Source organism: Camelina sativa, chromosome 7 (genome assembly GCF_030686135.1).
Source record: "Camelina sativa cultivar CO46 ecotype springtype chromosome 7, ASM3068613v1".
Classification (NCBI taxonomy): Eukaryota; Viridiplantae; Streptophyta; class Magnoliopsida; order Brassicales; family Brassicaceae; genus Camelina; species Camelina sativa.
Genome location: NC_141886.1, coordinates 32,899,712 through 32,927,110, shown reverse-complemented (window position 1 = coordinate 32,927,110; position 27,399 = coordinate 32,899,712). Strand labels below are relative to the sequence as shown.

Sequence of the window (27,399 nt, the reverse complement as noted above, 5' to 3'; positions counted from 1 at the left end):
GTTGCGATGCACAACTGCAATTCTCATCTTCTGCAAGGTTTCGTTTTTGTTTCCGAAACCTTCTTTTGTGTGTGTGTTTTTTTTTTTTTTTTTTTTTTCTTCTTCAGTTTTGTTCGTTGTGCTATAATCATCTTTAGGGTTTCTGCAAATCAAAAAGCCCTCTTTTCGATTTGTGTTTTCTTCTTTTCTTTGTCGAGGAGTTTTTAGTTTACATTCAATATCTCTGCTTTGTTTTAAAAAGGCTTAGAGTCTCGCGGTCTTTTATAATTGTCATGTGTGGTATCGGTCTCGATTTTGGGGTATTAGAGTCCAACGGCATCAGTGAAGCTCTGAACGTTTTAGTCATGCACTGCAAGTGTTCGGTAAAATGCTTGAACGAGATTTAACATAGTCGACTACAGTTTAAGAACTTGTTACTGTGAATCTAGTTAACATTTTCAAACTGTGGTGTAAGATTAAAAACAACAACTTCAGAAACCAATAAGAAAGATCTGATTGTTGGATGTTTATCATTTTTCAGGTTCTGGACTCAAAGAGGTGGCAAGGACATGGAAACTACACAATATTTCAATCGGCGTGTGATTCTTCAAGTCAGGCTAAAAATTCTCATCTTTTTGATTGGTTCAAATGTTGCTATGTGAGGTCAAATGTTGATTGGGTGAAAACTTAAGTTTGGACCTCTTCGTGGAAAATTACTCAAGTATTGAAATTTCTTTGGTATTGTTAGATATAGTTTCAGGTAGGACGAGTTTATAGATAGCAATGTCACGTTTCATTATAGGAACTTGAAAGGCTACTCTAATTGCCCCATTTGGTCTTTTGAATTAGTTCCAATAACTTTATTAAACCACTGTTTTGGCAGAGGAATTGCAGCTTTGAATCAGTCAATATTGCTGACCTTATGCTCATCTCTTGTGGTCAACATTGCTTATTTGTCCCAGAAATTCAGTTCTTACAAGTCCCTGAGTTTTGCTTGTCCTGGTTTACTTTCTCACTTTCACCTCTTAAACTAATGCTGAAAAATCTGACTGATTCATATTTTCATAGCAAAGTGTAGATGTCTATCTTTCATTGGTTCTAGGGTCAACTTAAATGGTTGATTGGGTTAAAAGGTTAGACTTCTCCGTTGAAAACTGGCAAACATAAGAATCAAATTTATTATTATTATATAGAAGGTATAAGTTAATTGTGGATGAAGTAATGGAGAATTTGGCAACAAACTGTGGTGTGGTCAACGTTTTTAGGTGCTTTATTATAGTCCTCACAAGCCCCTGACTTTGTTTTAGTGACTTACTTTCTTGTTAACTAAAGAATGCATTGTTTGTTAAATTTATCTGAAGAAGGTAGTTCTTGGAGACACATGGGGATGAAGAGGACTGTGTTCTTTGCTTGTTTACTCTTCTTTACCATCCTTTTAAGTTTTACTTATGCAGGAATAACGACAGAAAGTCCCTTGTCAGTAGGACAAACTCTCAGCTCCTCTAATGGAGTTTATGAATTGGGATTCTTCAGTCCTAATAACTCACAAAATCAGTATGTCGGAATCTGGTTCAAGGGTATCATTCCGCAGGTGGTTGTGTGGGTTGCAAATAGAGAAAAGCCTGCTACAGACTCCACAGCAAATCTCGCTATCAGCAGCAATGGAAGCCTTCTGTTATCTAATGGCAAACATGGCATTGTGTGGTCAACGGGAGAAATTTTTGCATCGAACGGCTGTCGTGCAGAGCTTAGAGACAGCGGAAATCTAGTTGTCATAGAAAATGTTTCAGGAAGAACTCTATGGGAAAGCTTTGAGCATCTTGGTGATACTATGCTCCCTTTCTCATCCCTCATGTATAATCTCGCCAGCGGTGAGAAACGGGTGTTGAGTTCTTGGAAAAGTTCCACCAACCCATCGCCTGGCGAATTTGTAGGTCAGATTACACCACAGGTGCCATCACAGTTGCTTATTATGAGAGGCTTGACACCTTACTATAGAACCGGTCCATGGGCTAAAACAAGGTTCACGGGGATACCGCTAATGGATGACACATATACAAGTCCATTCAACCTTCAGCATGATGCAAATGGGTCAGGATCCTTTACTTATGTTGATAGAAATTTCAAAACTTTCACATATAGTCTTAACATCAGAGGGATCAATGAAGAGGTTTCGGCATAATGGAACAGATTGGGAATTAAGTTATAAGGCTCCAGCCAATTCATGCGATATTTACGGTGTATGTGGACCATTTGGGTTGTGTGTTATGTCAGTACCTTTAAAGTGTCAATGCTTTAAAGGGTTTGTTCCTCATTCCATTGAGGAGTGGGAAATAGGAAACTGGACTGGTGGTTGTGTGAGGCGTACTGAACTATATTGTCAAGGAAGCTTTACTGGAAAAGATGTAAACGTTTTTCATCCTGTTGCCAACATAAAGCTTCCAGACTTTTACGAATATGCAAGTTCTGTGGATGCAGAAGAATGCCAGCAAAGTTGCCTCCACAATTGTTCTTGTTTGGCCTTTGCTTATATCCATGGAATAGGCTGCTTATTGTGGAACCAGGATCTAATGGACGCAGTGAAATTTTCTGCAGGAGGTGAAATTCTTTCCATTCGCCTTGCACGTTCTGAACTAGGTATGGCTTAAAAGATTACACGAAAGAGCTACTTAATCAATTTTACAACTTTATCTTCAACTCCATTGATAATGTTCTATCTGGTAGCAGCATGGCTTATTCTTTATTTTTATTTTTGTTATTTCGTACCAGGTGTAAACAAGTTCAAGAAAACCATTGTTGCTAGTGTTTTGAGCTTTTCTCTTTTTGTGATTTTGGCTTCTGCTGCGTTTGGTTTCTGGAGATGCAGAGTGAAACATAATGGTACACGTTGATGATCTGTTCATCCCTCCATCGGTTTGTTGTTGTTTGTTTATTCATTTGCTTGCCGAAAAAACGATTGTGTAGTCTAATATATTAGTTACAAATTATCGACAACTAAAATAGAAAAACAGAGTTTTTCCACAATGAAACCCTACACTAAATCGATGCACTCAGTTATGTTTTTAACTTCAGCATGTGTTCTTTTTGGTAATCTTGGTTTTGGCTTGTTTCAAAGTATCTGAATATGCTTCAAAAGATGTTCAGGCTTCAGCACTAACACACGAGTTCTTGCTCAAATTTCAGCTCATATATCAAAGCATGCATGGAGGAACGATCTGACACTACAAGATGTCTCAGGTTTAGTGTACTATGACATAAATACCATTCAAAATGCCACCAATAATTTCAGTCTATCAAACAAACTCGGACAAGGTGGATTTGGTTCAGTTTACAAGGTCAGAAACCTTTAAATCGACATTTTTCTTCTCATTTCTCTATTTTCTTGAGATGACCTTTACAACTTGTTTCAGGGAAAAATGCAAGATGGGAAAGAGATCGCAGTAAAACGGCTTTCTAGCAGCTCTGGACAGGGCAAGGAGGAATTCATGAATGAAATAGTACTCATCTCAAAACTCCAACATAAAAACTTAGTCCGGGTTTTGGGATGCTGTGTCGAAGGAGAAGAGAAGCTATTAATTTATGAGTTTATGTTGAACAAAAGCCTTGATACTTTTGTCTTTGGTGGGTTACTTTTTGCAGTCTTTCTCTTTCAGTTAGCAGCTTCTTCTCTCAAGTGAATCTTCTTATCTGATTTGTTTTATACGGTATTGTTGCTTAGATACAAGGAAAAGGCTCGAGCTTGATTGGCCAAAGAGATTTGACATCATTCAGGGTATTGCTCGTGGACTTCTCTATCTCCATCGTGACTCACGCCTCAAGGTAATTCACCGAGACCTGAAGGTCAGCAACATTCTTCTGGACGAGAGAATGAACCCAAAAATATCAGATTTTGGATTGGCTCGGATGTATCAGGGAACCCAATATCAGGACAATACTCGCAGGGTTGTAGGAACTCTGTAAGAGCCTGTGTTTAATAACATGCTTGACAAGATTCATTGTCATATTTGTCAAATATTAAACTCGGTGATATAATAATATTTGGTTTTTGAACAGGGGATACATGTCTCCTGAGTATGCATGGACTGGAGTATTCTCTGAGAAATCAGACATTTATAGCTTTGGAGTTCTACTATTAGAGATCATCAGCGGGGAGAAGATCTCACGGTTCAGCTATGGCGAAGAAGGAAAAACACTTCTTGCATATGTAAGTTAATTCTTTAAGGTTTTGGTACAATTACAGAGGATTTTCAAAAGAGGTTCTTGCTCTGATACTCTTTAAGATATGAAACTAAACAACAGGCATGGGAATCTTGGTGTCAAACCAAAGGAGTTGATCTTTTGGACCAAGATGTTGCTACTTCATGTCATCCATCTGAAGTTGGAAGATGTGTCCAGATTGGGCTGCTCTGTGTTCAACACCAACCTTCAGACAGACCCAACACACTTGAGTTGCTGGCTATGCTCACCACAACATCTGTTCTTCCATCACCAAAACAACCCACATTTGCATTGCACCCCAGAGATAATGAATCCATGTCTAAGGATTTGACCACTGTCAATGACATGACCCAATCTGTGATCCTTGGGCGTTAAGAAACGATGCAATAATCAATTATTTGTTGAAGTGATCAACTTTTTATTTATTCATTATTCAATACATATTATTCTCTTTTTAACTCAAACTTACTTCAAAACATATTTTTTGTTTTTTCTTCTTCAATACAATTCTTAAATTAGTCTTATCTGTATTGATGAGAGTTTAGGTACTACTCTTTAGAGTTTGGGGACTCCCATAGTATTGGGTTTGCAAACTTTCGTCTTCAGTGTTGTTTGAGTTGGGTTTGGGGACTCCCGTAGTATTGGGTACTTTCGTCTTCAATGTTGTTTGAGTTGGGTTTGGGGACAGTAGGGTCGAACAACATAAGCCAACCTCTGAACGTTTTGGGTATGCATTGGAAGTGTTGGTTGAAATGTCTGAACGAGATTTAACATGAGACTATTCATAGTCTGCAGTTTAAGAAATTTAAACTGTGTTGACATATGATCTAAGATGTTTATCTTTCGCAGGTTCTGGACTGAAAGAGCTGGGAACGACATGGAAACTACACAATCTGAGGTCAACTGACATGTGATTAATTGGGTAACGTATTGGATTCTTTAACAGTCTGAAAATTCTCATCTTTTTGATTGATGTGGAGTATTATAGGTGCTTATCTTTGACTTGTTCTGGGCCAAAAGCTAACAGGAACATGAAAAGTACAATGTTACTATGTGAGATCAAATGTTGATTGGACATCTTCGTTGAAAGTCCACAAAGTATTGAGTTTTTTCATTTTTATTGGCTTACTTTGTTTTGTTTGTTTTCTTAGAGTCGTGTTGAAGAATCTGATTGACTCATATTCTCATCATCTGACTGATCGCAGAGTGTAGATTTGTTTTTGTGACTTAGGTTCTTGTTAACTTAAGAATAGTTTTTCTTCTTAGATTAGTCCAAAGAAGATAGTTCTTGACTTCTTGGAGACACAAAAACACATGGGGAAGAAGAGGATCATGTTCTTTGCTTGTTTGCTCGTGTTCACTAGAATTTTAAGTTTTAGCTATGCAGGGATAACCACAGAGAGTCCTTTGTCAAAAGGAAAAACTCTCAGCTCCTCTAATGGAGTTTATGAATTGGGGTTTTTCAGTCCTAATAACTCTGTGACTCAGTATGTCGGGATCTGGTTCAAAGGTATCATTCCCCGGGTGGTTGTGTGGGTGGCAAATAGAGAAAAGCCTGTTACAGACCCCACGGCATATCTTGGTATCAGCAGCAATGGAAGTCTTGTATTATCTAATGGAATAAATGGTGTTGTGTGGTGGTCTACCGGAGATATTTTTGCATCCAAAGGGTCTCGTGCAGAGCTTACAGACAGTGGGAATTTTGTTTTCATAGATAAAGTTTCGGGAAATACTCTATGGCAAAGCTTTGAGCATCTTGGTAATACTATGCTCCCTCTCTCAACCCTGACGTATAATCTCACCACCGGTGAGAAGCGGGTGTTGACTTCTTGGAAAAGTTACACTGATCCATCACCTGGAGACTTCGTGTTTCAGATTACACCGCAAGTGCCATTACAAGCGTGTAGTATGAGAGGCTCAATGCTTTATTGGAGAAGCGGTCCATGGGCTAAAACTAGGTTCAGTGGGGTACCGCAAATGGATGACACATATACAAGTCCATTCATCTTTCAGCAGGATGTAAATGGGTCAGGATCCTTTACTTATGTTGATAAAAACTTCAAACTTTTACATATAGTTTTGACATCAGAGGGATTAACGGAGATGGTTCGGCATAATGGAACAGGCTGGGAATTAATTAACGTGGCTCGTCCAGCCAATTCATGCGATATTTATGGTGCATGTGGACCATTTGTGTTGTGTGATATGTCAGTTCCTCTTAAGTGTAAATGTTTTAAAGGGTTTGTTCCTAAATTCATTGAAGAGTGGAAAAGGGGGAACTGGACTGGTGGTTGTGTGAGGCATACCGAACTAGATTGTCTAGGAAACGCTATAGGAAAATATGCAAATGTCTTCCATCCTGTTCCGAATACAAAGCCTCCAGACTTGTACAAACTTGAAAGTTCTGTGAATGCTGAAGAATGCTATCAAAGTTGCCTCCACAACTGTTCTTGCTTGGCCTTTTCTTATATCAATGGAATAGGGTGCTTAGTGTGGAACCAGGAATTAATGGACACAGCGCAATTTTCTGTAGGAGGAGAGCTTTTATTCATTCGTCTTGCACGTTCTGAACTAGGTATAGCATGGAAGATAAATTCAAAGACCTTCGTCCTTTCCAATTTCATATTCTACTTCAATGATATTGAACTTTCTGATATTTCTCAGATGGAAATAAGCGCAAGAAGACCATTGTTGCTAGCACACTGAGCCTTACCCTTTTGTGATCTTATGCTTTGCTGCATTTGGTTTCTGGAGAAGCAGAGTGGAACATAACGGTAACACATTGATGACTTTACTATTCCACGATCTCTCGTCGTTCATTTATTCATTAGATGTCTCTTCTACATTTGTTATGACTTATCGATAGATGTACTAGATTAAACCTAAAGATACTCATTTATGTTGTTTAGACCAGTATATGTGCTTTTTGGTGCATTTGTTTTGATTGCTAGATATTAAGCACTAACACGTGAATCTAACTTACATTTCAGCTCATATATCAAAGGATGCCTGGTGGAATGATCTGAAATCACAAGATGTCCCAGGTTTAGTGTTTTTTGAGATGAACACTATACAAACTGCCACCAATAGTTTCAGTCTATCAAAAAAACTTGGACATGGTGGATTTGGTTCCGTTTACAGGGTCAGAAACGATTTTACTCTCTTTGCTGTTTTCGTTTCTCTGTTTTTTTAGATGACATTTACCATTTGTTTCAGGGGAAACTGCAAGATGGAAGAGAAATTGCAGTAAAACGGCTTTCTCGCAGCTCTGGACAGGGCAAAGAGGAGTTCATGAATGAGATAGTACTCATCTCAAAACTTCAAAACAGAAACTTAGTCCGGGTTTTGGGGTGCTGCGTCGAAGGAGAAGAGAAGCTATTGATTTATGAGTATATGGTTAACAAAAGCCTCGATACTTTTGTGTTTGGTTAGTCCCTTCTTACATTCTTCCTTTACCATCAACAACTTTTATTTATTTATGTGGAACTGTTTGTCTGATAGTTTTTCTTAGATTCAAGAAAAAGACTTGAGATTGATTGGCCAAAAAGATTTGATATCATTCAAGGTATTGCACGTGGACTTCTCTATCTCCACCGTGACTCACGCCTCAGAGTTATTCACCGAGACCTGAAGGTCAGTAACATTCTTCTGGACGAGAAAATGAACCCGAAAATATCAGATTTTGGATTGGCTCGGATGTACCAGGGAACCCAATATCAGGATAACACTCGCAGGGTTGTAGGAACTCTGTAAGAACCATTCTTCGAAAACATATATGCCTAACAAGATTCATAATCATGATAGTCATACATAAACTATTTGATGTTAGAACAGAGGATATATGGCTCCTGAGTATGCATGGGCTGGGATGTTCTCTGAGAAATCAGACATCTACAGCTTCGGAGTTCTACTTTTAGAAATCATCAGCGGAGAGAAGATCTCAAGGTTCAGCTATGGCAAAGAAGGAAATACACTTCTGGCATATGTAAGTACGACTTTATGTCTTTATGCACTTGCAGAGGTTTGTTACTAACGATAAGAAACTAAACAAACAGGCATGGGAATCTTGGTGTGAAACCCGAGGAGTCAATCTTTTGGACCAAGTTCTTGCTGGTTCTTGTCACCCATCTGAAGTTGGAAGGTGTGTCCAGATTGGTTTGCTTTGTATTCAACACCAACCTGCAGACAGACCAAATACACTTGAGCTGCTGTCTATGCTCACCACATCATCAGATCTTCCATCACCAAAACAACCCACATTTGTAGTGCACACGAGAAATGAAGAAGAATCCATGTCTAAGGATTTTATAACGGTCAATGAGATGACAGAGTCTGTGATCCAAGGACGTTGAGCAACAATGCGTACTGGAAACAGTAAGGTCGAACCCGCGATCCACGCCGCTATCGCCGCAATTGTATTCAGTCTTTTATACTCCACCAGCTTATCTAGGGATAACCTGCGCTACACGCTTGAGTAATTTTAGTTTTGTTATTTAAGAGGGTGATGTTTTATGGAAGTTTGTATATTATTGTATCACTAGTTTTATTTTTTATCTTTCTTTTGAAGTCACATATTTTGATTTTTTTTGGTCGTCATTTGCAAATCGTATTACAGGTATAAATGTTTTGAACTTTTGGTTAGTATGTGCAATCAAATCTTTAACCAGAAAATGAATTGAATGAAAGCGTTTGTTTTCTTAAGGACGCAATGAGAATCATGCGCAGAAAGTGTTCGGTAAAATGCCTGAACGAGGTGTTAGGTTTCCAGAGCTGCTCAGATCAACTGGGTGTCTGCAATATCAGATAAAGCAGCGGATTATGCACATAGAAAGTGGGTGTGTAGATCATCAGTTTCTATTACGTTATAATGAAACCAATCACAGCTCTAGTCCTAGTTCAAGAATGCTGTTTCTGGTACCATTAAGAAAGATCTGATTACTGAACGTTTATGTATCTTTCACAGGTTCTGGAGCTGGGCAAGGACACGTTAACAACACATCATTTTAAGCACAGGTCAAGCTGAAAAAATCTCATCTTTTGTAGTGATGCAGAATATAGATGCCTACCTTTGACTGGTTCTTGGTGAAAATGACAATTCTTTTAAGTGTTAAATATTCAACGTTGGTATGTGAGGCCTAGAAAAAAGTTTGGACTTTTATTTTTCGTTTTTGTCAACAAGAAGGTTTGACTTCTACGTGAAAAGTCTCGAAATTTGTTATGTATACCTAACTTTTCTGGAACATCAATGCAGTCTGGTCAACATTGTCTATAGGTTGCTTGAGAATAGTTTAACAAGTCTCTTGTTCACATGTTCGTTCCTTAAATTGATTGCAAGAACATATTTCTTGTGGATACAAACACATATGGGGGCTAAGAAGATCATGTTCTTTGTTTTTTTGCTCTTGTTTATAACCTTTTTAAGTTTTAGCTATGCAGAGATAACCAAAGAGCGTCCTTTGTCAATAGGACAAACTCTCAGCTCCCGTAATGGAGTCTATGAATTGGGGTTCTTCAGTCCTAATAACTCTCAGAATCAGTATGTTGGCATCTGGTTCAAGGGCATCATTCCTCAGGTGGTTGTGTGGGTGGCTAATAGAGAAAAACCTGTTACAGACTCCACTGCAAGTCTCTCTGTCAGCAGCAATGGAAGTCTTCTGTTACTTAGCGGCAAACATGGCGTTGTGTGGTCCATAGGAGAAATCTCTGCAACTAATGGGTCTCGTGCAGAGCTTACAGACAACGGAAATCTAGTTGTCATAGACAATGTTTCGGGAAGAACTCTATGGGAAAGCTTTAAGAATCTTGGTGATACTATGCTCCCTTTCTCAACCTTGATGTATAATCTCACCACAGGTGAGAAACGGGCATTAACTTCTTGGAAAAGTGAAAACGATCCTTCGCCTGGTGAATTTGTGGTTCAGATTACAACGCAAGTACCATCACAGGTGTTTATTATGAGAGGCTCAAATCCTTATTGGAGAAGCGGTCCATGGGCTAAAACAAGGTTCACCGGTATACCGCTAATGGATAATTCATATACAAGTCCATTCGCCGTTCAGCAGGATACAAACGGGTCTGCATCCTTCACTTATTTAGAAACAAACTCCACACGTTCACGAATCATGATAACACCAGAGGGCTTATTGAAGATTTATCAGCAGAGTGAGAGTGACTGGGAATTAGATTTTGAGGCTCCCGACGATCATTGTGAAAGGTACGGTGTGTGTGGACCTTTTGGTTTTTGTGTTGAGTCAGTACCTCCAAAGTGTAAATGCTTCAAAGGGTTTGTACCAAAATCCTCTGAGGAGTGGAAAAGAGGAAATTGGACTAATGGTTGTAAGAGGCGTACCGAACTACATTGTCAAGCAAACTCTACTGCAAAGGACGCAAACGGTTTCCATACTGTTCCCAACATAAAGCTTCCAGACTCGTATGAATTTGAAACTTTTTTGGACGCTGAAGAATGCCACCAAAGTTGCCTCCACAATTGTTCTTGCTTGGCTTTTGCTTATATCAATGGAATAGGGTGCTTATTGTGGAACCAAGACCTAATAGACACTGTGCAGTTATCTCCAGGAGGAGAAATTATTTCCATTCGTCTTGCACGTTCTGAACTAGGTATGGCTTAAAATATAACAGGAAAGAGCTACTCCATCATTTACAGCTCGATCTTCCACTCCAATGATAGTGTTCTCTTAAGTAGCAGCATGGCGTAATGTTTATTTGTCTTTCGTCTTATTAATCTCAGATGGAAATGAGCGTGACAAGATCATTACTGCTAGTATTGTGAGCCTTTCTCTTTTTGTTATAATGGCTTCTGCTGCATTTGGTTTCTGGAGATACAGAGTAAAACAAAATGGTAACGTATAGATGACTCTGCTATCTCTATATTGATCTCTTGTTGTTTATTTACAGTATTCATTTTCTTGATACTCTTGTTTCAGCTAATATATTAAAGGATGGTGCTTCCCAAGATACATGGAGGAATGATCTGAAACCACAAGATGTCCCAGGTTTAAATTTCTTTGAGATATATACCATTCAAACTGCCACCAATAATTTCAGTCTCACAAATAAACTCGGACAAGGTGGATTTGGCCCAGTTTATAAGGTCAGAGAATTTTTAACCTTTTTGCCCTTTTCTATATTTTTCTTATGCTCTCCTGATGACCTTTCTGCAATCTGTTTCAGGGAAAACTGCAAGATGGAAGAGAAATTGCAGTGAAACGCCTTTCTAGCAGCTCGGGGCAGGGGAAAGAGGAGTTCATGAATGAAATAGTACTCATCTCAAAACTACAACATAAAAACTTAGTTCGGATTTTGGGATGTTGCATTGAAGGAGAAGAGAAGCTGTTGATTTATGAGTTCATGTTGAACAAAAGCCTAGATACTTTTCTCTTTGGTGAGTCCTTTCTTGTCTTATTCCTTACTGTCAGCAGCTTTTTTCTCTACATGGAACTGTCTGATATGATTGTTTTTACGCTGTATTGTTGCTTAGATTCAAGAAAAAAGCTTGAGATTGACTGGCCAAAGAGATATGAAATCATTCAAGGTATTGCTCGTGGAATTCACTATCTCCATCGTGACTCACACCTCAAGGTAATTCACCGAGATCTGAAGGTTAGCAATATACTTCTGGACGAGAAGATGAATCCAAAGATATCAGATTTTGGATTGGCTCGGATGTATCAGGGAACTGAATATCAGGACAATACTCGCAGGGTTGTAGGAACTCTGTAAGACTCTCTATTTTCAGAAACATGATTAATCAGGATTCATAGCCGTAATCTTGTATTAATCTTGGTTGAAACTATTTGATGTTTGCATAGAGGATATATGGCTCCTGAGTATGCATGGACTGGGATGTTCTCTGAGAAATCTGACATCTACAGCTTCGGAGTTCTGCTATTAGAAATCATCAGCGGAGAGAAGATCTCAAGATTCAGCTATGGTGAAGAAGGAAAAAATCTTATTGCATATGTAAGTTAGACTTAAAGTTTTCACACACTTGCGGTTTCTTGCTTTTGTATTCTTAAAGATCTGAAACTGAACAACAGGCGTGGGAATCTTGGTGTGAAACTGGAGGAGTTGATCTTCTTGATCAAGCACTTGCTGATTCATGTCACCCGGTAGAAGTTGAGAGATGTGTTCAGATAGGCTTACTCTGTGTCCAACACCAAACTGCAGATAGACCCAACACACTTGAGTTGCTGTCTATGCTCACCACAACATCAGATCTTCCACCACCAAAACAACCCACATTTGTAGTGAACACAATGGATGAAGAGTCACCGTCTAAGAGGTTGATCACTGTCAATGAGATAACACAGTCTGAGATCCTAGGGCGGTGAGAAATCAAGTTTTGAAATGTTGATGACTTCACCTTACATGCTTTTTTTTTTTGTAAAAGACTATTTCATTAAGTAAATAGAGAAAATTACTATGGCTAACACTTTCATCATTCCAGAAACACTAATCAGACAAAAGATTCCTCATTTCATCTTCCATGTAAGCCAAAATCGAGTTCTTCACATCCAAGTTCTTCTCCTCCAACATCCGAACTTCGTTTTCTAGAAACTCCTTCTCTGACACTAAACTCCTTAAGTCACCGTCTTCAATATCACTCTGGAATCCAAAACACATCTTCACAAACCCTTCCCTGTTGTACCAAAAACTCCCATATCAATTCTTATTAAATCTAAATATTTAGACATAATCAAGAACAATGCAATCAATGTTCACCGTTTCTCTGTTAGCCTTGTAATCAGCTCACTGTGTTCATTCCTCAGGCGACAAATCTCATCCTCCAATAGCTTCACATGGTTTCTTGAATCAGCTGTTAAGGAAACAAAACATCGTGATTCGAATTTCAGAAAAAAAAAAAAAAAAAAAAAAAAAAAAAAAAAAACTCAAATCAATAGGAAAATTTCAGGGAACCTGTAACGGAGATCAAACCGCTGATCTCGAACTGAGAAGCGAGGAAAGATCTAGTAAGCTCAGCTTCCTTGAGAGAAAGATTCGATTCCATCTCAGAACAAGCTCCGATCTGTGATTCGATCTCTCTCGTCACCTCAATGTTTGCTTCGATCTCCTGATTGACCTGTTTCATTCGATCACAGCTCAAATTAAGCTAAAAGACGAGAAAACAAACCAGTGAAGAAGAAGAAGAAGATGAAGGGGAAGAGTGAAACCTGATCAAGCATGTCCTTGAAAATGGAGATCTGACATAGAATCGCACCTGAATCCTCCATCTCCTCTCTCGCTCTCACCTCTCTTGCTTCCCCTTCTTTTCAAAATTCAAAATCAAAGTCAGTTAAAGAGAGTTTGGGGAATAATATCTTACTGGATCTTTTGGGCTTTAAACTAAAATCGGCCCAGTGAGACCCAGATATAGTCGGTGTTGGAAAATAGCCAATGTGTAGATTGAGGGGCATTCCAACGATATTTAAGTGGAGCTGCGAACGTTCAGATTCAGATTCAGATTCTCAGATAAGATTTTACCGAATACGAACCGATTCAGATTCAGATTCAATTTGGTTCGGTTTGAACTTTCCGGTTCAAATGTTTATTTTTTTTGGTCAACTCCGGTTCAGATTCTAGTCTTGTAGAATTTGACTTGAAGTAGTCTTGTCTCTATGGTGAGTCACTGGCACACCAATGTTGACTGTTGAATTTTTCGGTTATTTTGTACAGTCAAAAACAGTTGAACTCAGATGTCTGGACTCTGGAGTTGCAAATTGGCCATATATGTAGATCGGGGCATCAGGATCCAGTGGTATTACCGGAGCTCTGAACGTTTTGATTATGCATTGCAACTGTTCGATGAAATGCCTCAATGAGATTTATAATAGCTTCCAGTGTTCAACAAAGCTGTTCCGATGAATCTACAAGTAACATTTAATGTGTGTTTTAAGGGTAAAAAAACAATTCTTTAAGAAGCCAACAAGAAAATATATCATATCCTCGTCATCTGATTTGATGCAAGGGTGTTGATGTTTATCATTTGCAGATTCTGGATACTAAAGAGCTAGCTAGCAAGACATGGGGAAAACGCGAAAATTCAATCTGTGGTCAGTCAATCAAAGCGTTCAGACTTGTGAAATTTTTTATTTTTTCGAAATTGGTGCATACCCTGTAGGTGCCAATCTAACACTGGTTCTTTACCCAATGAGCTAATAAGGACATGAACATGACTATGTTTGCGTATTTGAATGGGTATAAAGTTGGACTTTGTTTATTGAAATTACGTAACCATTTGACAAATTAGTATTGTAAAATTTTGGAACATAAAGTGCGGTTGATTTGAGTCATCATTGTTTATAGTTGCGGTTGATTTGAGTCATCATTGATAACAGTTTCCACAAGTCCCTGAGTTTTTTTCTATTTTTTGTTTCTTGACTTTCCTGCTCTTGTTGTATGTTTGCTTCTTAATCTAATTTGAAGAAGATAAGTTATTGGATAGAAACAAATACATGGGGAAGAAGAGGATCTTGTTCTTTGCTTATTTGCTCTTATTTGCTATCTTTATAAGTTTTAGCTTTGCAGAGATAACGGAAGAGAGTCCTTTGTCAATAGGAAAAACTCTTAGCTCCTCTAATGGTGTTTATGAATTGGGGTTCTTCAGTTTTAATAACTCCCAAAACCAGTATGTTGGAATCTGGTTCAAGGGTATCATTCCTCAGGTGGTTGTGTGGGTGGCAAATAGAGAGAAGCCTGTTACAGACCCCACAGCAAATCTCTGTATCAGCAGCAACGGAACTCTTCTGTTATCTGATGGAAAAAATGGCGTTATGTGGTCTACCGGAGATGTTTTTGCATCCAAAGGGTCTCGTGCAGAGCTTACAGACAGTGGGAATTTTGTTTTCATAGATAAAGTTTCGGGAAATACTCTATGGCAAAGCTTTGAGCATCTTGGTAATACTCTGCTACCTACGTCAACTATGATGTATAATCTCGTCACTGGTGAGAAGCGAGGGTTGACTTCTTGGAAAAATTCCACTGATCCATCGTCTGGTGACTTTTTGGTTAAGATTACACCGCAAGTGCCATCACAGGGGTTTGTTATGAGAGGCTCTGCCCCTTATTATAGAACCGGTCCATGGGCTAAAACAAGGTTCACCGGGTTACCGCAAATGGATGATTCATACACAAGTCCATTCAGCATACACCAGGATGTAAATGGGTCAGGGTACTTTTTATATTTTGATAGATACTACAAACTTTCACGTATACTGTTAACATCAGAAGGATCAATGAAGGTGTTACGGCATAATGGAATGGACTGGGAATCAAGCTATGAGGGTCCAGTTAACTCATGTGATATTTACGGTGCGTGTGGACCTTTTGGGTTATGTGTTGTATCAGTACCTCCAAAGTGTAAATGCTTCAAAGGTTTCGTTCCTAAATCCATTGAGGAGTGGAAAAGAGGAAACTGGACTAGTGGTTGTGTGAGGCGTACCGAACTATATTGTCTTGCAAACTCTACTGGCAAAGATGCAAACGTCTTCCTTACTGTTCCCAACGTAAAGCCTCCTGACTTTTACGAATATGCAAATTCCGTGGATGCTGAAGAATGTCACCAAAACTGCCTCCACAATTGTTCTTGCGTGGCCTTCGCGAACATTCCTGGAATAGGGTGCTTAATGTGGAGCAAGGACCTAATGGACACAGTGCAATTTTCTGCAGGAGGAGAAGTTCTTTCCATTCGTCTTGCACATTCTGAGCTAGGTATGGCTTATAGGATATTTCAAAGATGCAATTATATCCTTCTACTTCACTGATATTGATATTTTCGATAGAACTCATTGTTTAATTCTTGTCCTAAATTCGCAGATGTAAATAACAGCAAGAAGTCCATTGTTGCTATTACAGTGAGCCTAACCCTTTTTGTGATCTTGTGCTTTGCTGCATTTGGTTTTTGGAGATTCAGAGCAGGTAACACATTGATGGCTTTACTATGAACAATCACTTATTGCTCACAATCACTTATTGCTCACAATCACTTATTGCTCATCTATTCATTTGGTTGTCAAGAAAATTGTAGGCTCTTTTAGATTTGTTACGAATTATTGTTACATAAAAAGGTCTAGTTTCCACTACATCAAACCTACACTAAATTGACAGACTCATTCATATATGCTCTTTTTGTTACATTGGTTTCCGCTTGTTTTAAAAGTTCTTAATATGCTCAGTTGGTACTGACACAAATTCTTACCCAAATTTCAGCTCATATATCAAAGGATGCATGGAGAAATGATCTGAAAACACAAGACGTCCCAGGTTTAGAATTTTTTGAGATGAATACCATACAAACTGCTACAGATAGTTTCAGTCTATCAAACAAACTTGGATATGGTGGATTTGGTTCCGTTTACAAGGTGAGAAATGTTTTATACTCTTTGCTCTTTTTCTATTCTGTCTTTTCTTGAGATGACATTTGTAACTTACCTCAGGGAAAACTGCCAGATGGAAGAGAAATTGCGGTGAAACGCCTTTCTAGCAGCTCTGAGCAAGGCAAACAGGAGTTCATGAATGAAATAGTACTGATATCAAAACTCCAACACAGAAACTTAGTCCGGGTTTTGGGATGCTGTGTCGAAGGAAAAGAGAAGCTATTGATTTATGAGTATATGGTGAACAAAAGCCTAGATACTTTTGTCTTTGGTCAGTCACATCATACCACTTTTGTCTAGCTTACTCTCTCTATGTTGAACTGCTTACCGTATAGTTTTTACATGATATTGTCGCTTAGATTCAAGAAAAAGGCTCGAGTTAGATTGGCCAAAGAGATTTGATATCATTCAAGGTATTGCGCGTGGACTTCTCTATCTCCACCGTGACTCACGCCTCAGAGTAATTCACCGAGACCTGAAGGTCAGCAACATTCTTCTGGACGAGAAAATGAACCCGAAGATATCAGATTTTGGATTGGCTCGGATGTTTCAGGGAACCCAATATCAGGACAAAACTCGCAGGGTTGTCGGAACTCTGTAAGTACCATTCTTTGGTTACATATTAAACTAGATTGATAACCATATATTAAAGTGGGTGAACTATTTGGTTTTAAACAGAGGATATATGGCTCCTGAGTATGCATGGACTGGAGTATTCTCTGAGAAATCAGACATCTACAGCTTCGGAGTTCTACTGTTAGAAATCATCAGCGGAGAGAAGATCTCGAGGTTCAGCTATGGCGAGGAAGGAAAAGCACTTCTTGCATATGTAAGTCAGAGACTTTATGTTTTCATGCACTTGCAGAGGTTGCAAAAGGTTTTGTTGCTCTTGTATTCTTAAGATCTTATTAAACGAACACAGGTATGGGAATCTTGGTGTGAAACCCGTGGAGTTAATCTTTTGGACCAAGCTCTTGCTGATTCTTATCACCCATCTGAAGTTGGAAGGTGTGTCCAGATTGGTTTGCTTTGTGTTCAACACAAACCTGCAGACAGACCAAACACACTTGAGTTGCTGTCTATGCTCACCACAACCTCAGATCTTCCTCTGCCTAAACAACCCACATTTGCAGTGCACACTAGAGATGAAGAATCACCGTCTAATGATTCGATGATCACTGTCAATGAGGTGACAGAGTCTGTGATCCAAGGACGTTGAGCTACAATATGTGATGGAAACTGTAAATTTGTGATTAATTCTCTAATGTTGTTGATAATTTCAACTTACACTATTTTCTTATATTATTTCATTATGTAAAAAGAGAAAATTACATCCATAATTATTTATATACACATTATATGCAAAAAGGCATGTTCAAAGAGTTGGTAATTTCCTAACCGAACTGTTCAGTGAAATGTCTAACTGAACTGTAAGTCTTCGAAGCTGGCCACAAGCAGTTGTGGCTGATGCTTGAACCCGTGGCAGTGTTTATGGTAAGCTTCTTCTATGTTTTTAGACCTTTCACTATTGCAGTTTGCAATTTCCTTAAGCTTTTAAAGTAAGAATTGGCAATGAATCTAGTTAGCCGTTATTGGTGGTGGTTTTTGTTTCAGTTAAAGCTTTTAAAGTCGGTTTTTAAAAAGTTGCTTATAACCCAGATGGAGACTTCAGAAACGGTAGCGAACCTTTAAGTGGTGTACGTTATTGGAGTGTTTGATGAAATGCCCCAACGAAATACAAAATTTCAAAAGCTGGCCACTAGGAGTTGGTGTTATAGTAAAAACCCGTACATTGTTTAAGGTTTGACTTATGAGAAGACGAAAGTGAGGAAAATAAAAGAACTCATCTACTAGATTCTCTTTAATGATGAGTAACATGGTACTTGTTTGTCAAAGCTGTCAACACAGATTATTCTAATGCTTATGTTTAGATTATAGCTATAATTATTCTCTTTGACAAAAGAAAATATAATCAATTAGTGCAATGTTTAAGATATAGAGGATAACACGAAAAGTCTTTATTCCTTTGGTCTCATTGATCTCTCTTCATCTACGTATAACAAGAAATTGTGCAGACAGATAGGAGTAAACATGGGTATGGTTTTATATGCTTGCTTGGTCTTGCTGATTATATTCCCAACTTGTGCCAATGCAGATATAAACACAACAAGTCCTTTGTTAATAGGACAAACTCTGAGCTCCCCTGATGGAGTTTATGAGTTAGGCTTCTTCAGTCCTAACAATTCTCGGAATCAGTATGTTGGGATCTGGTTCAAGAACATCACTCCTCAGGTGGTTGTCTGGGTGGCTAACAGAGGTAAGCCGGTCACAAAAACTGCGGCGAATCTTACTATCAGCACCAACGGGAGTCTGGTCTTGCGTGATGGTAAACAAGATGTAATTTGGTCAACAGGTGAGGCTTTCACATCCAACAAGTGTCATGCGGAGCTTTTAGACACTGGAAATCTTGTTGTAATTGATGATGTTTCCGGGAAAACTTTATGGAGAAGCTTCGAGAATCTTGGTAATACTATGCTGCCTCAGTCTTCGGTGTCTTATGATATTCCCCGTGGAAAGAATCGTGTGTTGACCTCATGGAGAAGTAACAGTGATCCATCACCTGGGGAATTCTCACTGGAGTTTACACCACAAGTTCCCCCACAAGGCCTTATAAGGAGAGGCTCATCGTACCACTGGAGAAGTGGTCCATGGGCAAAGACAAGATTCTCTGGGATACCTGGAATTGATGCATCATATGTAAGTCCATTCACTGTAGCCCAAGATGTAGCAAAGGGCACCGCATCTTTTTCTTATTCCATGTTACGAAACTATAAACTATCGTATGTAACGCTAACATCAGAGGGAAAAATGAAGATCCTTTGGAATGATGGGAAACATTGGATGCTTCACTTTGAGGCTCCAACAAGCTCATGTGATCTGTATGGAGCTTGCGGGCCTTTTGGTTTGTGTGTGAGATCCAGAAACCCAAAGTGCATATGCTTGAAAGGGTTTGTACCAAAGTCAAATGAGGAGTGGAGAAAAGGGAACTGGACAAGTGGGTGTGTGAGACGTACGCACTTAACTTGCCATACGAATTCTTCTTCAAAAACACAAGGCAAAGAGACAGATGGCTTCTACCATATGTCCCATGTAAAGACTCCAGATCTGTACCAACTTGCAGGCTTTCTCAGTGCAGAACAGTGCTACCAAGATTGTCTAGGCAATTGTTCCTGTACAGCCTTTGCTTATATTAGTGGTATTGGATGCTTGGTATGGAACCGAGAGCTGGTAGACACAGTTCAGTTTTTGTCTGATGGGGAATCTCTCTCCCTTCGTCTTGCAAGTTCGGAATTGGGTAGGAATGAAAGGCATTTTTTATAATATTATGTTTCACTTACTACATTTGAAGTTTCAACTTTCTCTATATCTCTCGAGCAGCATGGTTTAAAATTTTTGTTTTCTGGTGATTATATCAGCTGGAAGCAGTCGAACAAAGATTATTGTAGGTGCTACTGGGACTGGGAGTCTTTCCATTTTCATGATCTTGGTCTTTGCCGCATATAAGTTCTGGAGATACAGAACAAAACAAAATGGTGAGACAGGACTTTTTGGTCTCTCTCTCACTCTTTTTTCTTGTCCCTTTATTCATCTAGCTTTGTAACCAAATCCGAAGGAAATGAATCTCTTCCTCGTCATCCAATATACACTAATTTGTAGGATTCTAAAGTTGTTTCTCAAATAGACAGTTCCTTTTCGGGAAGTTAGTGTATGGTCTGTTAAAGCTAGATGTGTTAATATGTTCAATTCTATTGAAAGTTAATACTTGGATGGTAAACTGCTACAAAGTAAGCACTAATACATGCACACTTTTAACTTGTAGAACCAGATACAATTCTCGTCAACACTTCACGACATGCTTGGAAGAAGGATATGGAACCACAAGATGTCACAGGGGTAAATTTCTTTCCGATGCATACCATACGTACTGCCACCAATGACTTCAATTCCTCAAATAAACTTGGTCAAGGTGGATTTGGTCCAGTATATAAGGTATGTATCATTCTGTTCTATTTCCTTTTATTTTTTTTGTTCTTGCTCTGTATTTTCCTTAACTGTGTGCAATTATTCTTCCAGGGAAATTTAGTAGACGGAAAGGAAATAGCCGTTAAACGCCTTTCTAGCAGTTCTGGACAGGGTGCAGACGAGTTCATGAATGAAATAAGGCTAATCTCCAAACTGCAACATAAAAACTTGGTTCGGCTTTTGGGATGCAGCATCAAAGGAGAAGAGAAACTATTGATTTATGAGTTTTTGGTGAACAAAAGCCTCGACGTTTTCCTCTTTGGTCAGTCCTCTATTCCATTTAACCTCTTGGTTCTTCCATCATATGAGATATTGTCATTGTCACTACTATCACTAATGTGTCCTATCTTATTGGCTAGATTCAACTCTAAAGCTCGAGATTGTTTGGCCAAAGAGATTTGACATCATTCAAGGTATTGCACGTGGACTTCTCTATCTCCACCGTGACTCACGCCTCAGAGTAATTCACCGTGACCTGAAGGTCAGCAACATTCTTCTGGACGAGAAAATGATCCCAAAAATATCAGATTTCGGATTGGCTCGGATGTTTCAGGGAACCCTATGTCAGGAAAACACTCGCAGGGTTGTAGGAACTCTGTAAGAACCATTCTCATCGAAAACATTTTTAACAAGATTCCTCATAGTCATGATAATTGTATAGGTGAAACTCTGTAATAACCAATCTTGATGTTTATACAGAGGATACATGGCTCCTGAGTACGCATGGACTGGAGTGTTCTCTGAGAAATCAGACATCTATAGTTTCGGAGTTCTGCTATTAGAGATCATCACTGGGGAGAAGATCTCAAGATTCAACGAAGAGGGGAAAACTCTTCTTGAATATGTAAGTTAAACACTTCTACACTTACAGAGCATTTTCAAAAGAAGGTTCTTTGCTCTGATACTCTTAAGACATGTAACTACACAACAGGCGTGGGAATCTTGGTGTGAGACCAAAGGAGTTGACCTTCTTGATCAAGCTCTTGCTGATTCTTCTCATCCATCCGAAGTTGGAAGATGTGTGCAGATTGGTCTGCTCTGTATCCAACACCAACCTTCAGACAGACCCAACACACTCGAGTTGCTGTCTATGCTCACCACAACATCAGATCTTCCATTACCAAAACAACCCATGTTTACAGTGCACACTCGAGATGACGCGTCATCTCCGTCTAACGATTTGATCACGGTCAACGAGATTGACACAATCTGTGATCCAAGGGCGTTAACGAAACTTCGAGTGATTCAAAAGTGTGGTTTGTTTCTCCTGTAAAATAAAGTAACCAACTTTTTTATATTTGTTCCCTTCCTTCGTTTCTTCAAATTAAAGGTTTTTAAAAATACTTCCTTTTTTTTTCCTTTTGGGTTTTTGACCCTAAAAAAATATATATTCTACGGTTGAAGTCGACGATGACGTCGTCATCATGACGATATGTTTCGATCAGGACTATATTTATATCATATATATCGCCGGCGACACTAACGAAGCAATGAACGGCGTGTTTCCTAACGTTTTGGATTATGCACAGCAACTGTTCGGTGAAATGCCTGAACGAGATAAGTAAAGTTTGGTTGACTCAAAAAAACAAACAGGTCATGATATTCCCTTAATTAGTGTTTTAGATCTGTTTAACTCATCAACTTGCACGTTGTCTGTATTTGTATTTCTCGAAGAATGCAAAATAACAAGTTCTAAACTTGTTTACTTTGTAGAAAGGTTGACTTAAAGACTTATGAGTTTATGTGTAATAAACACGGTATTTAGATTTATGTGGACAGTAAGATAGGGAGATTTCTTTGTCCATTAAATCTTCGTTTTTTGTTTCCATTCTCGTACATTGAGTCAACGGTCTATTTTAGAGCTTGTTTATATTCAAAGAAGCAGTCTGAACATCCTAAGAGGTTTTACTTTATTTATTTTCTCTTAGTCTCTCTCAATGCTGAGTTTATCCACATGAAGTTTTGAAGAGATCTTTGTAGGAGGAAGAAGAATATACAAGAGAAAGATGGGTATGGTTTTATTTGCTTGCTTGCTCTTACTAATCATATTCCCAACTTGTGGTTATGCAGCTATAAACACAACAAGTCCTTTGTCAATAGGACAAACTCTGAGTTCCCCTAGTGGGTTTTATGAGCTAGGCTTCTTCAGTCCTAATAATACTCGGAATCAGTATGTTGGGATCTGGTTTAAGAAAATTGTTCCTCGGGTTGTTGTGTGGGTTGCTAACAGAGATACGGCGGTTACAAGCTCTGCAGCAAGTCTCACTATCAGCATCAATGGGAGCCTGATCTTGCGTGAGGGGAAACAAGAAGTTATTTGGTCAACAGGAGAAGGTTTCACATCCAAGAAATGTCATGCGGAGTTGTTAGACACCGGAAATTTTGTTGTGATTGATGATGTTTCAGGGGAAAAACTATGGCAAAGTTTTGAGAATCTTGGTAATACTATGCTGCCTCAGTCATCGTTGATGTATGATATTCCTAATGGCAAGAAGCGTGTGTTGACTACATGGAAAAGTAACAGCGATCCGTCTCCTGGGGAGTTCTCACTGGAGATTACACCACAAATCCCCACACAGGGCCTTATAAGAAGAGGCTCAGTACCTTACTGGAGATGTGGTCCGTGGGCGAAAACAAGATTCTCTGGGATATCTGGAATTGATGCATCATATGTAAGTCCATTCAGCGTTGTCCAGGATATAGGAGCTGGCACAGGAACTTTCTCTTATTCCACGTTAAGAAACTATAATCTTTCATATGTTAAATTAACACCAGACGGGCATATGAAGATACTCTGGGATGATGGAAAAACTTGGATGCTTCACTTGTCTCTCCCAGACAACCCATGTGATCTATATGATAGATGCGGGCCTAATGGTTTGTGTGTGAGATCTAATCCCCCAAAGTGTGAGTGCGTGAAAGGGTTTGTACCAAAGTCTGATGAGGAGTGGCGAAAAGGAAACTGGACAAGTGGGTGTGTTAGACGTACTCTACTGTCTTGCCAGGCAGACTCTTCTTTGAAAACAAAAGGAAAGGACACCGATATCTTCTATCGTATGACCGATGTAAAGACTCCGGATCTGCATCAATTTGCAAGCTTTCTCAATGCAGAACAGTGCTACCAGGGTTGTCTAGGCAACTGTTCGTGCACAGCCTTTGCCTATATTAGTGGAATTGGATGCTTGGTTTGGAATGGGGAGCTTGTAGACACAGTACAGTTTTTGACTAGTGGAGAGACTCTCTTCATTCGTCTTGCAAGTTCAGAATTGGGTAAGGACGAAACACATTTCTTCTGATTCGTACATTTAAAATTCAACTTTTGTTTATAATGTTCTGTAGCAGCATGGTTTATTGTTTTATTTTTTTGGTTAATATCTCAGCTGGAAGCAGTCGAAGGAAAGTTATTGTAGGTACTACTGTCAGCCTTTCCATTTTCGTGATCTTGGTCGTTGCCGCATTTCTGTTGTGGAGATACAGAGCAAAACAAAATGGTGAGACACTGATAAACTTAGCAGCTTTATCTCTCTCTATGTCATTCACTTTTCTTGTCCCTATTTTTCATCGATCTTAGTAATCCAACCGTAGCAAAAGTGCTATTCTATATATTTTCCTCTGAATCAGTTTTAGGTTCATTAGTATATATTGTGTCAAACTTCACGTCTTCCTAATGTCTAATCTGCTCACTTCTATTGGAAGTTAAGCCTTTGCTACAAATCAACCACTAATACATGCACATATCTTACTCGTAGTCGTAGAACTAACTTCTGTTTTTCGTTGATACTTTACAAGATGCACGGAAGAAAGGTTTTGAACCACAAGATGTCTCAGGCGTCAATTTCTTTGAGATGCATACAATACGAACTGCCACCAATAACTTCAGTTCCTCAAATAAACTTGGTCAAGGTGGATTTGGTCCAGTTTACAAGGTATGTGAAATTCTGTATTAGTTCCTCAAATAATTATTTTCTTTGTTCTGTAGTTAACTATCTGCAACTTTTCTTCCAGGGAAAGTTGGTAGATGGGAAGGAAATAGCTGTTAAACGTCTTGCTAGTAGCTCCGGTCAGGGTACAGAAGAGTTCATGAATGAAATAACACTGATCTCAAAATTACAACACAGAAACTTGGTTCGGCTTTTGGGATACTGCATCGAAGGAGAAGAGAAGCTACTGATTTATGAGTTCATGGTGAACAAAAGCCTCGATATATTTATATTTGGTTTGTCCTTTTTCCTTTTCCTTCCATCTTATTATGAGATTTTTTTTTTAATGTGTCACTGTAACTAATCTATCGTATCTTTTTTGGCTAGATTCATCTCTAAAGTTCGAGCTTGATTGGCCAAAGAGATTTAATATCATTCAAGGTATTGCTCGTGGACTCCTTTATCTCCACCGTGACTCACGCCTCAGAGTTATTCACCGTGACCTGAAGGTCAGCAACATTCTTCTTGACGAAAAAATGAACCCAAAAATATCGGATTTTGGACTGGCTCGGATGTTTCAGGGAACTCAATATCAAGACAACACTCGCAGAGTTGTAGGAACTCTGTAAGAATCTGGTCTTCATTAACAATGCTTAACAAAAATTCATGGTTACACTCATATATTAACTTTGATTAATCTCATTTGAACAGAGGATATATGTCTCCTGAGTATGCATGGGCAGGGTTGTTCTCTGAGAAGTCCGACATCTATAGTTTCGGAGTTCTGTTGTTAGAAATCATCAGCGGGAAGAAGATCTCAAGATTCATATATGGTGATGAGAGCAAAGGCCTTCTTGCATATGTAAGTGACACTTTTATTTGATTCCCATTCAAAGTTTTGACATTTTGCTATCGCCTTTTCGAAACACTTATTTTTCTTAAAATTCAGACGTGGGATGCTTGGCTTGAAACCGGGGGATCAAATCTTCTGGACAGAGATCTTACTGACACATGCCAAGCATATGAAGTGGCGAGATGTGTTCAGATCGGCCTGCTATGTGTGCAACACGAAGCCGTTGACAGGCCAAACACCCTTCAAGTACTATCCATGATTACTTCTACAACAGATCTTCCAATACCAAAGCAGCCGATATTTGCAGTGCATACTCTTAACGATTTGCCAATGTTAGATGCTCAATCTCATGATTTCTTCTCTGCAAATGAGATAACACAATCTATGATCCAAGGACGATAATCCTAAGATCTTGTTATCTCACTACTTCACTAGCTACATAAGTAGTATATACTTGTAAATTTCATGAACGTGCTCTCATAAAGCCCCAACATTTCGTTGACCTAAGACAGGTCATATAGTATTCGTTAAAATATTGTTATTAACCGTTGCAATGATAAAAAAAAAAATGTATTTTTGAGGCATTGTGACTTGAAAGTGTCGTCCTCTTCACTCTCATTTTTATACTTATTTCAATGAAAGTCTTCGACTTTGGTTACAAGCGTCGATACCCAGATGGATTAATCCAATATACTTTTCTGGGTAAAGTAGCTTTGTCTTTCTGTTAAGTTACTGCTATGAACTTTTGGAACTTGTGGGTCATACACTGAATGTGTTCGATGAAATGCGTGAACGGGAGTTTAAGCCTCAAAGTCTGGGCAGTGGGACCAATTGTTGAAGCCCCCCATGAAAAGTCATACCTTTATTAATTCGCGAACATCTGCAACTCTTCAGGTAAGCTTATCCTAACTCCTAAGTTAGTTTGTGGCTCATCATCATCCAAAGTCTCTTGCTTTTGATTTCATAACAGGGTAACGTTCTTTTCCAATAAATTGGAAAGTCCTTGTGTTGGTTTTTGTGATGGGACTGGTTAAGAGAGAAAGTTGTTGACTTTATTTATGGTTAAGGGCCATAGATTGGAGGAATATTCAAAGTTATCTGCTGAAGCAACATGGAATATAAAACTAAGAACTTTTTTGACTTGTGACGTTCTAGTGGTCAACGTGGTCTAGAATGTGACCTTGGCATGGCATCATAAAGATCTTTTCTTATACTTGTGTGACGACATAATCACTACATTTCTTTACCATGTTCTTTTTGGGTAGCAGTGTGGTTAACAGTTGAGTTTTCTTGTGACCTTTTCAGCTGGAAGCAAGCGAGTCAAGATTATCACTGTTAGCACTCTCAGCCTCTGTTTGCTTGATTTTGGTGCTTGTTGCATATGGTGTTGGAGATGCCGAGTGAAACTATACGGTAAGATCCCAAACAACTGATTTTTCTACATATTATCCTTTTATGGTTCAATGTTTACTTGTGAATTCGCTTGTTTCTGTTTAGCTTTTGGACATTTATTTGAGCTTTAGCTCAATGCATCAACTTTTAGAAATTCTGTACTAACACATAAATACTTGTAACTCGTAGGTTCCATTGTTGTATCTTAGAAATCTGACATTTACAGCTTCAGAGTTTTGATGCTCGAAATCATCATCGGCAAGGAGATTTCAAGCTTCAGCTATGGCAAAGATAGCAAAAACCTTCTTTCATATGTAAGAACATATCTTAAACACTTGCATGGGTCTCTATAGATTGATTCTTAACTCTTACATTTTTGCACGGGTTGTTAACTTGTTGTAACAGGCATGGGACTCTTGGAGCGAAACTGGGGGAGTGAACCTACTGGATGAAGATCATGCTGGTTCTGATTCAGTTAATCCAGTTGAAGCAGGAAGATGCGTTCATATTGGTCTGCTCTGTGTTCAGCATCAAGCTATTAATAGACCAAACATCAAACAAG

General features: G+C 38.8%; 4 protein-coding genes, 1 long non-coding RNA gene and 3 pseudogenes across 22 annotated transcripts; 7 read left to right on the top strand and 1 right to left on the bottom strand.

Moving 5' to 3' along the window:
* The first annotated feature begins 1,162 nt into the window (after window positions 1-1,162).
* LOC104703739 (G-type lectin S-receptor-like serine/threonine-protein kinase At1g61490) lies at window positions 1,163-4,661 on the top strand (annotated as a pseudogene). Its single transcript, XR_015562688.1, has 6 exons — window positions 1,163-2,616; window positions 2,749-2,859; window positions 3,163-3,600; window positions 3,698-3,935; window positions 4,033-4,183; window positions 4,279-4,661. The product of XR_015562688.1 is annotated as a G-type lectin S-receptor-like serine/threonine-protein kinase At1g61490 (transcript).
* Window positions 4,662-5,373: 712 nt separating this feature from the next.
* Window positions 5,374-8,838, top strand: LOC104703737 (G-type lectin S-receptor-like serine/threonine-protein kinase At1g61490; annotated as a pseudogene). Its single transcript, XR_015562689.1, has 7 exons — window positions 5,374-6,772; window positions 6,862-6,971; window positions 7,188-7,339; window positions 7,414-7,624; window positions 7,709-7,946; window positions 8,032-8,182; window positions 8,253-8,838. The product of XR_015562689.1 is annotated as a G-type lectin S-receptor-like serine/threonine-protein kinase At1g61490 (transcript).
* Window positions 8,719-12,647, top strand: LOC104703740 (G-type lectin S-receptor-like serine/threonine-protein kinase At1g61480). 4 transcript variants are annotated; one of them, XM_087460063.1, is made up of 10 exons: window positions 8,719-8,812; window positions 8,900-9,028; window positions 9,161-9,210; window positions 9,634-10,815; window positions 10,946-11,056; window positions 11,142-11,308; window positions 11,389-11,599; window positions 11,696-11,933; window positions 12,027-12,177; window positions 12,255-12,647. In XM_087460063.1, exons 4-10 carry the CDS (start codon window positions 10,011-10,013, stop codon window positions 12,546-12,548), a joined length of 1,977 nt encoding a protein of 658 aa, XP_087316189.1. In that variant the 5' UTR covers window positions 8,719-8,812; window positions 8,900-9,028; window positions 9,161-9,210; window positions 9,634-10,010; the 3' UTR covers window positions 12,549-12,647. The 4 variants fall into 4 exon arrangements, with proteins under 4 accessions (XP_087316189.1, XP_087316190.1, XP_087316188.1 ...); XM_087460064.1 differs by having other exon boundaries at window positions 8,900-9,032; XM_010419816.3 differs by lacking the exons at window positions 8,719-8,812; window positions 8,900-9,028; window positions 9,161-9,210 and having other exon boundaries at window positions 9,450-10,815.
* On the bottom strand, window positions 12,147-13,615 carry LOC104703741 (uncharacterized). Its single transcript, XM_087460068.1, has 5 exons — window positions 13,389-13,615; window positions 13,135-13,297; window positions 12,940-13,033; window positions 12,639-12,856; window positions 12,147-12,507 (listed from the first exon to the last, which is right to left on the bottom strand). Exons 1-4 carry the CDS (start codon window positions 13,446-13,448, stop codon window positions 12,670-12,672), a joined length of 504 nt encoding a protein of 167 aa, XP_087316194.1. The 5' UTR covers window positions 13,449-13,615; the 3' UTR covers window positions 12,147-12,507; window positions 12,639-12,669.
* Window positions 13,616-17,957, top strand: LOC104703736 (G-type lectin S-receptor-like serine/threonine-protein kinase At1g61440). Of its 10 annotated transcripts, none has more exons than XM_010419809.3 (9): window positions 13,616-14,099; window positions 14,207-14,267; window positions 14,743-15,924; window positions 16,030-16,131; window positions 16,423-16,574; window positions 16,650-16,860; window positions 16,949-17,186; window positions 17,268-17,418; window positions 17,512-17,957. In XM_010419809.3, the coding sequence occupies exons 1-9, from the start codon at window positions 14,076-14,078 to the stop codon at window positions 17,806-17,808; spliced, it is 2,418 nt and encodes an 805-aa protein (XP_010418111.2). In that variant the 5' UTR covers window positions 13,616-14,075; the 3' UTR covers window positions 17,809-17,957. The 10 variants fall into 10 exon arrangements, 6 of the variants coding, with proteins under 6 accessions (XP_010418111.2, XP_010418112.2, XP_010418115.2 ...); XM_010419810.3 differs by having other exon boundaries at window positions 13,616-14,112; XR_015562691.1 differs by having other exon boundaries at window positions 13,671-14,112; window positions 16,663-16,860.
* Window positions 17,958-18,674: 717 nt separating this feature from the next.
* On the top strand, window positions 18,675-22,027 carry LOC104703734 (G-type lectin S-receptor-like serine/threonine-protein kinase At1g61390; annotated as a pseudogene). The gene is made up of 7 exons (XR_015562694.1): window positions 18,675-19,944; window positions 20,066-20,182; window positions 20,470-20,639; window positions 20,724-20,934; window positions 21,032-21,269; window positions 21,372-21,516; window positions 21,604-22,027. The product of XR_015562694.1 is annotated as a G-type lectin S-receptor-like serine/threonine-protein kinase At1g61390 (transcript).
* LOC104703735 (G-type lectin S-receptor-like serine/threonine-protein kinase SD1-29) lies at window positions 21,582-26,029 on the top strand. 3 transcript variants are annotated; one of them, XM_087460066.1, is made up of 8 exons: window positions 21,675-22,682; window positions 22,903-23,942; window positions 24,053-24,163; window positions 24,462-24,598; window positions 24,678-24,888; window positions 24,980-25,217; window positions 25,304-25,454; window positions 25,542-26,029. In XM_087460066.1, exons 2-8 carry the CDS (start codon window positions 23,120-23,122, stop codon window positions 25,845-25,847), a joined length of 1,977 nt encoding a protein of 658 aa, XP_087316192.1. In that variant the 5' UTR covers window positions 21,675-22,682; window positions 22,903-23,119; the 3' UTR covers window positions 25,848-26,029. The 3 variants fall into 3 exon arrangements, with proteins under 3 accessions (XP_010418110.2, XP_087316192.1, XP_087316191.1); XM_087460065.1 differs by having other exon boundaries at window positions 21,805-22,265; window positions 22,743-23,942; XM_010419808.3 differs by having other exon boundaries at window positions 21,582-23,942.
* A 186-nt stretch (window positions 26,030-26,215) lies between these two features.
* Window positions 26,216-27,054, top strand: LOC147941957 (uncharacterized). Its single transcript, XR_015562695.1, has 3 exons — window positions 26,216-26,339; window positions 26,751-26,858; window positions 27,027-27,054. It is a non-coding gene; the product is annotated as an uncharacterized LOC147941957 (long non-coding RNA).
* Window positions 27,055-27,399: the final 345 nt, after the last annotated feature.

Coding starts and splice junctions, on each gene's coding strand:
- LOC104703736 (XM_010419809.3), top strand. CDS start 14,076: ATGAATCTACAAGTAACATTTAAT. Junction 15,925..16,029: donor TCTTGCACATTCTGAGCTAG/GTATGGCTTATA, acceptor CTAAATTCGCAG/ATGTAAATAACAGCAAGAAG. Junction 17,187..17,267: donor CGCAGGGTTGTCGGAACTCT/GTAAGTACCATT, acceptor GGTTTTAAACAG/AGGATATATGGCTCCTGAGT.
- LOC104703740 (XM_087460062.1), top strand. CDS start 9,561: ATGGGGGCTAAGAAGATCATGTTCTTTGTTTTTTTGCTCTTGTTTATA. Junction 11,057..11,141: donor ATACAGAGTAAAACAAAATG/GTAACGTATAGA, acceptor CTCTTGTTTCAG/CTAATATATTAAAGGATGGT. Junction 11,309..11,388: donor GATTTGGCCCAGTTTATAAG/GTCAGAGAATTT, acceptor AATCTGTTTCAG/GGAAAACTGCAAGATGGAAG.
- LOC104703741 (XM_087460068.1), bottom strand. CDS start 13,448: ATGGAGGATTCAGGTGCGATTCTATGTCAGATCTCCATTTTCAAGGAC. Junction 13,298..13,388: donor TCAAGGACATGCTTGATCAG/GTTTCACTCTTC, acceptor CGAATGAAACAG/GTCAATCAGGAGATCGAAGC. Junction 13,034..13,134: donor CGGTTTGATCTCCGTTACAG/GTTCCCTGAAAT, acceptor TTTCCTTAACAG/CTGATTCAAGAAACCATGTG.
- LOC104703735 (XM_010419808.3), top strand. CDS start 22,679: ATGGGTATGGTTTTATTTGCTTGCTTGCTCTTACTAATCATATTCCCA. Junction 24,164..24,461: donor ATACAGAGCAAAACAAAATG/GTGAGACACTGA, acceptor ATACTTTACAAG/ATGCACGGAAGAAAGGTTTT. Junction 24,599..24,677: donor GATTTGGTCCAGTTTACAAG/GTATGTGAAATT, acceptor CTTTTCTTCCAG/GGAAAGTTGGTAGATGGGAA.